Raw genomic sequence first — 8,244 nt, forward strand, 5'->3', positions numbered from 1 at the left:
TGAAGCTAATTAACTGAACTGAAATGGTGAAATGTACCGACCACATGATGGAGGAACAACGAAATTACCACATCTTTCTCATCTGATCTACTCCTATTAAGTGCAGTAATTATTTTATCATCACGACGTAACTGCTATACTAGTGCAACAAGGCTAATTAACAAGCTACTGGTCGATGAACGAGGATAAAAACAGGGGGCGGCCGGCGGCACCGGCGAAGCAGAGCGATCAGGTGGGGGGCAGCGCGTGGCTGCCGCTGCCGCGGGGGCCGCCCAGGAGCGCGGCGAGGAGGACGGCGTCCATGGCGGCCACGGAGAAGACCGTCGCGGCGAGGACCCCGACGCGCAGCTTCCTCCAGAAGGCCGCGCGGCGCGTGCGGAGGGGGTCGAGCTCGTCGGCGGCGGCCTCGGCGAGCGCGGTCAGGAGGCATCTCGAGCGCGCGCTCAGGCCCCGGGCACCCCGCAGCTCCGCCAGGACCAGCTCCATCTCCGTGAGGACGGTGGCGGTGGCGTCGGGGTCGGCGGGACGTGCGACCTGCAAGACGACGATGAGGAATTCGAATCTCAGGAAACAAGTTGCACAAACGAGTCCAACTCAAATTCAGATTAATTAGACTTGAGGACCGACGAACCCCACGAGCCCGAGAGCGCTCGAGATCAGACGAATCGGAGCCCAAAATCGCGGCGCGGACTGAATTTTCAACCGACGGCGAAGCGGAATCGGCCGGGAAGCGGGCGAGGGCGGAGCGGTCGGGGGTGGGGATCGCGTCGTGGGGAGGGACGGCGACGACGGTGGAGGAGGAGGCGTCGTCGTCGGGGTCGGGGAGGTCGAGCGGCGGCGCGAGGTCGGCGACCGCGAGGCCCTCGGGCAGCGCGGGGTCCGGCTGCTGCTGCGCGGCGGAGGCGGCGTCGTCGTCGTCGTAGGTGAGGAGCTTGCCGGCCTCCTGGAGAGCAGCGGGAAGAGCCTCAAGGAGGTCATCGATCAGGCGCGCGGCGCGGGTGATTGAGGGGAGGCGGTGGTGCAGGAGGTTAGGTTACCTTGGCGAGGTCGCGGGCGGGGGGCGCGGACGAGGAGGAGCCCACGGAGCTGCGGTTGGCGGGGGTGGTGGCGGTGACGGACTTGGCGCCGGAGGAGGAGCGGGGGCGCGGGGTGTGGACGGCGCCGCCGTGAGGCTTGGCCATGGTGATGGTTGTCTCGGAATGGAGCGATGGGTATTAGAACCTGGGCTCGTCTCTCTCAACTGGACTGTTGGGTTCGACCCGGGTCGGGTGCGGGTATTTATCGGCCCCACGTGTCAGTCACACTTGCTTGCTTTGGCATTGGCAAGGAAATACATGGCCTCTTTGATTCGTATGGTTGAATCATGTAGAATTTTTTTTCTTCATTGCGGTACACTCCCTCCATTCCAAATTACTTGTCACAGGTATGGATGTATCTAGATGTATTTTAATTCTAGATACATCCATTTCTCCGACGAGTAATTTGGAACGGAGGGAGTAGTTCTTACTCAAATTCGAATAAAATTCAGCTACATTTCATCAAAAAATATCACCAAAATTTAAGTTACAAAAGAAGCTCTCATTAGCATAAATTTCAAGTTACATGACTTCCATGTCTGCCATATGGACGATTATGTCATTAAATTTGTATACAAAATACTTTTTCAATAGTATAAACTTGGAAGTTACGCGACTTACATAATACCAAGAATTAAGCTTTGAAATTGTGCTGTTAACCAACAAAATACTATGTATTGTGTATGATTTAAGTTATACCTTTAACTCAAATACTATTTGTCTAGCTAATGATTGAAGCTAAATCCCAAATTTTGTACACATCTTGTTCACTGGAATTGTCACAAAGGGGCACGGACACGAGAAGCAACAATAGTAGTAAAAAAATTCCCACCATTTTGCAGATACTAGCACTAAAGCTAGGTTGAACAAGATAAAACGAGCCTTCCAATTTACCAAAACAAGCAGAGCAGATGAGATCATCCTAGCAACAACCTCTGCGTCCCCAAAACAGGTAGCGTTTGTTTTTGTGTTATGGAGACTGTCAAATCTGTTGACATAAAGTATATGATGATTCTATTGCGGGCTGGCGGGAAAAAACACGGCTAATTTCGACTAGTTACTAGCACAACCGGACAGGACGGAATAAATAACAGCAATCATCTTCAAATTTTTCTCAAGCTCACTAAAGCTAGGGAGACAAAACAAATTCTCTCATTCCACCTAACACTCGCAAGGGCGCCTTCCATCTTTCCAGGAGATTGGATTCATCATCACCTCTCCTGACTGGCTGTCACCCTCTGCATGATCATCGCCTCGGCCGCCTGGATGGCCTCTGATGTTCCGGTTATCGTCACTTTCCTGCACCAGTGAGTGGAAATTATAAGCTTCGGTGGCCAAGAGGTGATCACAGAGCGAAGCATGGCGGTGTAATGTTACCTGTCAGATGTGCCAGCTATGAAATCGCCCCTATCTGATATCTTAATCCTGGCACCACTAGCCTGCAGCCGCACAGAATTACATGAGTTTGGTTTCCATGAAATATGGTGCACTCACACCATACAAGGCAGCAGCAGGTTTATCCAGATTTGCCATATAAATCACAAGTATGAAAGAGTAGTATGTTTTCTGAACCCAAATGAGGGCAGACAACATGCTCCAATGTTCCTAACTATTTATCTGCTGCAGGGAAACTACATGACCAAACGAGCACTATTAACAAGATTGCTGCAGGAAAAAATCAATATGCATTACATTATAGAACGGAGGAAGTACTATGATGCAGAAGCCTCTGCTATCTATACAATGAGCATACATGTTTGACCATGTGCAGTAAAACAACACTAATGAGGTTCAGAATCACACGGTGTAAGAAGATACCTGAATGATCTCTGTTATGTTCCTTCCTGCACGCCCTACAACTGCACCGATGTGTTCGTCAGCAACACCTATGGTGTGTGATTCTTGGGCATCATTATTAGCAGGTGATCTAACAGGTGTACCAGGCTGAAAAGTTTCAACAGAAAACCATGGTTAGAACAATTTGAAAACATATGTGAGGTTAACACTACCACCCAAAAAACAAAGCAAAAAAGAAGTTGCTGCCTCAGCATACAGTTTTAGAAAATAATAAAATATATGCATAGAGAATATAGCCTGAAAGCATTAGAAGGCAAGAAAACTGGGCACATTAAATCTAACATCAAGGAGTTAGCGCACACAACATCAATCAGAAGTTCCAGCATACACATCTCTCTTTCTCCAAAAACAAATGCTTAGTATAATACACATTTATGCATATCTCTTTCTCCAAAACAAATGCTAGTGTAATACACATTTTATTTCCAGTGCGCTGACTAAGAAAAATAGCGTTCACAAAAAAACTGTCAGGTATCTGGAAGTGTGATATGCCGTTTTATTTTTTATGGACTGCCTAATATTAGTAGCGCCAACAAAAGTTATCAGGACATAGCCATAATAAATTCATGAGATCAAATTTTGCCTTCTTGCAGTTCAAAGACTTGGATAGGATAAATGTTCTATGCACTTCCTAATGTATTACATGACTATGCAAAACAGAAAACATTTCTATTAGAAAGCATCTCATACATATCACCTGACTCCCAACATCTCTCCTCAGGTGCACAACGAAAAGAGAACACATGGTAGATCATTATCAACACAGATGGACTAGGTGTTTACAAAAAAGGTGTACACCATGCAGGACAGCAAACACGAACCTTGTTGTTTTGGTACCTTCCACCACCACCACCACCACCAGCATACCCATTAGGTCCATAGTTCACAGCATTATTATATGGCACCTGTGGAATCATATAGCCAACAGGAACAGCGGCAGGGTAACTAGGGAAACCAAGGCCTGGATATTTTGAAGTGAAGGAAATGAGTAAGAGAGAATGGTTAAGCCGTATCTGAAAAGTGAATCCATCTATAAATATCATGAATGCAAAGAGAATGTCTAGCTGCACATGCAAATATATCCCAGCATTCTCAGTTGTGACTTTTTTTAATGGTGTTATGACTTCTTTTTAGAGAAGCATGATAATAAATGCAGAACATGTATTCTTCAAGCAAGAAAGGTATTATGAGAAGGCACCCATTCAAGCAAGCATGAAGCAGAATGGTAACATTAGAACTAGAAAGTGGTGAAAATTCTAGGATTTACCTGCATATGGAAATGGGGAACTCAAATTGGGTGGGTAGTGAACATCCTCAGACAACTTGCTTAATATCAAATGTATGGCTCGCATCTGACTGTTTAAGGGTCCTGTGATAGTAACAAGCCTATCATGCAAACCAACAAAGTTGTTGTCCTGCGGTGAAATTTTGATTCCAGCATGTGAATCTTCAATGAATGACCTGAAGAGAGAGGGAACACCAACTCTCAATATTCCAGGCAACAGAAACTAAAATAAAATAAATACAAGAACAACGATGAAGCATGTCATAGAAGTCCAATCAGACCAGGCACATGAGTATTAACAAGAGAAGGACCATACAGTTCCTATTACCGTGCATCGGTTCACATATACTTCATCAGTTTTCTTAATAACAATAACATTACACCAACATTGAAAATTAAGAAAGTATCATAGTGGGGGTGAAACTTAATGACAGTATCAGAGATTAGAACAGGTTTATTGATTAGGCATACTTGATTGTTGCTCCTCCTTTACCAATAATTCCACCACATGAGCTGTTAGGAACTACAAGTCTAAATTTAGGCCTGGCTTCAGCTTCATTAGATTCTTCCCCCTGGAAAATAACAGGAGAATATCAGTTATCAAGCAATGGCAGCATGGTCTTACAGACATGACCGTTTGCAAAATAAATTGATTTACCTCAGATAAGAGTTTCTCAAGAACCAACTCCATGGCCTTAACTACTTCGTCAAACAGTCCAGAGACCATGATGATTCTGTCATTTGTACCAGGGAAAAACTCATGGCTGCGCGATAATTGAATACGAGCCCCAGACTGAGATTGGAAGTCATTAATAGTTGAACCACCCTTGCCAATAATACATCCTGCTGCTGTATTAGACACCAGAAACCTCAAATGCGTTGGCTTCTCCTTGTCATCTGAGGAGAAAAAACAACTGCAGATTCAGAATTATATGGAAGAAAGGTGAATGGCAATAGCTATAACCATGCTATTATGAGTTCAATCATATATTTACCAAGGCCAAGGAACAGAAACAACCCATGATGCACAACAAATAACATAGCAATTTTATAGGTTAAAAATGTGATTGCACCTAACGTCCAAAGAACCCGCATTTAATGTATAGGATTTCCATCACAAAAGGATATTTTCCATAACTTTACTGAAGTCCAGAAACAGAAGCAACCGATGATGCACAACAAATAACATAGCAATTGTATAGGTTAGTGATGTGGTTGCACCTAGAGCCCAAAGAACCCGCATGTGAGTTAGAGGGCTTTATGAACAGAAGACATTTTCCATGTTGTAGGTCACCTAAAACAGTTCAGTAGTTCAAAATGCCAAGGACTGGAACAAATTCACTATGAAACGGAAAGACCAACTCCAGCCACACACCTACTTTGCGTTCTGATACAGCTGACCATTAAATCAAGAATTGTCACACTAGAAAGGTGAATGGCAGTAAGCATCCCACTACGAGTTCCAAGTCGAGAAGTACGTTAATAGTCGTCTACTCATAAATGCTTTGAAGTCAAGCAGAAAGAGCAACTAACGATGCATTGTAATACACATAGCATTTTTTTAGGCAATGTAGTAAATAAACATAGCAATACCACCATGGTGAGGCCCAGCATAATTTAGTAGGTTTTGATTACTACGCGTGTTTTCCTGCGTGCACTTCCTAAAACACTAACACTTTCACCGTGCCAACAGCTGGAACAAACTGAACTAGGAAGTGGCGAGCAAAATCATCCGCCCGCGAATGTCATGTTTAGAAATAAACCATAATCGCGCATCTGAAACAAACTAAATAAGTGTAGCTGTGCACAATCAGGCGCGCTGTAGTAGTGTGTAGTCATGCCGAAGTGTACTAAACTCTACTTGAGCGCAGGCAATGCCACCGAATCAGCCAACGAACGAACCAGAGCACATTAGCCAAACCGCCCACTGAATTACTAAACCATCCCCCCTTGCAGTGCAGTGCAGCGCGGTGAACCAACCGGGCGCAGCAGCGCGTGAGGTGCAAAACAAAGGGGCTAAGCATGAATGATCCTTGGCCAGCCGTGAGCGCCTCTCGTTCCCACAACGACCGGACTGACATGGAACCGGCCGCCACCAGAGCGGCCGCCCGCGCGCGCAGATCTCGGGCCCGCGGCGGGGCGCCAGGGCCCGGATCTCGCGGATCCGTCAGGCCACGGCGCCCGCGCTCGCACGCGGCGGAGCACAGCGCTCAGCTCGCATGGGGGAGAAGAGTTCGTGGGGAGGCGGGCGGCGTTTGCCAGCCGGTCAGTTACCTTCGGGGTCGGCGGCGTCGTGGTCGGCGTCGTGGTGGTCCTGCGGGGGAGGGGGCGGCGGGGAGGAGCGGGGCGCGCGCTTGGGCGCCGACTCGGGTGAGGAGGCGTAGGGGGAGCCCGGGGCCTCCATCTTCTGCCGGCGGCGGGGGCGGGGGCGGAGGTGGGGGTGGGGAGCAGGGGTGGGGGGGAGACGGGGTGGAGCGATGGTAGATCGCTGTGGGCCTACGCCATCAAGGGAGGGACTGAGACGAGGGTTTGGCTGCGCCGCGCCTTGGGCCTTTTATCCATCCATCCATCCAATCCAATCCAACAGAGGATCGAACGCTTTCTATTTCTTGTGGGCCGTCGTTTTCGTGCCGTGCTGCCGGATGCTACCACACAGACGGCAACTGATGAAGGATTTTGTTTTGTCTTGGTCCACGACAGAAGCACCAACCGATCGTGCAGGGGAAATACACTTTCCCCGGGTACAAAATGGCAAAAAACGGCGAGGCCAAAAGTGTATTTACTACTGTATCTTCCTTTTTCTTCAAGGAGGAAAAAGCGTATTTATCAGGTGTCGACAACTTTTACTAGAGTATGGAGTAGTACATTGTAATCATGCTTCACGGCGCAAAGGGACAAAGAAGGCCAACGCCGCGGGCACTATCTTAATCTTATCCATTAACACGGTCTCTATCCCGGGCTTGTTCATGGCCCTTGGGTCACCTGAGTTGGTAACAAACACAAGGCGGGCTCTAGAGTTTTTTTTTTCTTGCGAGAGAGACTTCTAGGCGGGCTCTAGAGTTTTTTTTTCTTGCGAGAGAGACTTCTAGGCGGGCTCTAGAGTTGTACAATAAGGACGCTCGACTAGTGGCTCTTCTTCATTTTCCCTTTTTTACACTTGGAAACTAGAGCCTCCTGTTAGTGGGACTCAGTTTATGTGTTAAAAGGGTTGAGATAGTTACAATGGGGGCCAACAAATACATAGAATAGAGCCGGTTATGGTGAGGTGTGAAAGTCACTGTTGTTTTTGGGGTTAAATCCCACATTATTATGCAAGACTGCATATCAGATCAAGGAAAAATATATGATGCATAAAACTCATATGTACCCGGGGCTTCCTTCTTCTGTCGGCAACAGGGGGCGAGGACAGGGGGGCGGGGGCCGAAGGATGGAGCAGGAGGAGATGGGGTGGAGCGATGGTAGATCGTTGTGGGCCTGTGCCATCAAAGTAGGGATTCAAACGAGGGTTTGGCTGCGCCGCACCCTCGCCTTGGGCCTTTTTATCCATCTGCGACCAAACACTTTCTATTTCTTCTGGGATGTTGTTTTCGTACCGTGCTCATATACCACCACGACTGCAACCATCGGGTTCTGTTTGTTTTGTCTGCTCTACGGCAGAAGTACCAACGGTCGTGCTGGGGAAATACAATTCCCCGGGTACAAGATACAAATATCAACTGGCTCGAGAGTGCATTTATCTTCCTCTTCTCTTCAATTCGAAGAAAAGAATAGTTATCTGATGCCGACAACTTTTATCAGTATACACACTAATCACGCTTCATGGCGCAAGGAACAAGGAATGCCAACACCGCGGGCTCTATCTTAATCTTAACCGCTAAACATGTTCTCTATCCAAGGTTTGTTCACTGGCACTTGGCTGACCTGAGTTGGTCACTGACAAAAGGCGGGCCCTAGAGGTTTTTTTTTTGTGAGAGAAACTTCTAGGTGGGCTCTAGAGTTGTACAATAAGGACGCTCGACTAGTGGC

The 8,244-nt window shown here is 47.3% G+C and overlaps 2 protein-coding genes across 2 annotated transcripts; both read right to left on the reverse strand.

Moving 5' to 3' along the window:
* Positions 1 to 1,280, reverse strand: LOC125515531 (uncharacterized). Its single transcript, XM_048681029.2, has 3 exons — positions 1,038 to 1,280; positions 632 to 943; positions 1 to 534 (listed from the first exon to the last, which is right to left on the reverse strand). The coding sequence occupies exons 1-3, from the start codon at positions 1,179 to 1,181 to the stop codon at positions 229 to 231; spliced, it is 762 nt and encodes a 253-aa protein (XP_048536986.2). The 5' UTR covers positions 1,182 to 1,280; the 3' UTR covers positions 1 to 228.
* Positions 1,281 to 1,938: 658 nt separating this feature from the next.
* Positions 1,939 to 6,649, reverse strand: BTR1L (binding to TOMV RNA 1L (long form)). Its single transcript, XM_048681028.2, has 8 exons — positions 6,493 to 6,649; positions 4,877 to 5,115; positions 4,690 to 4,790; positions 4,201 to 4,394; positions 3,755 to 3,894; positions 2,895 to 3,020; positions 2,454 to 2,515; positions 1,939 to 2,375 (listed from the first exon to the last, which is right to left on the reverse strand). Exons 1-8 carry the CDS (start codon positions 6,620 to 6,622, stop codon positions 2,288 to 2,290), a joined length of 1,080 nt encoding a protein of 359 aa, XP_048536985.2. The 5' UTR covers positions 6,623 to 6,649; the 3' UTR covers positions 1,939 to 2,287.
* Between the last annotated feature and the right edge of the window lie 1,595 nt (positions 6,650 to 8,244).

The sequence above is a fragment of the Triticum urartu genome, chromosome 6A (assembly GCF_056163025.1).
Source record: "Triticum urartu cultivar PI428250 chromosome 6A, HENAU_Tu73, whole genome shotgun sequence".
Lineage (NCBI taxonomy): Eukaryota > Viridiplantae > Streptophyta > Magnoliopsida > Poales > Poaceae > Triticum > Triticum urartu.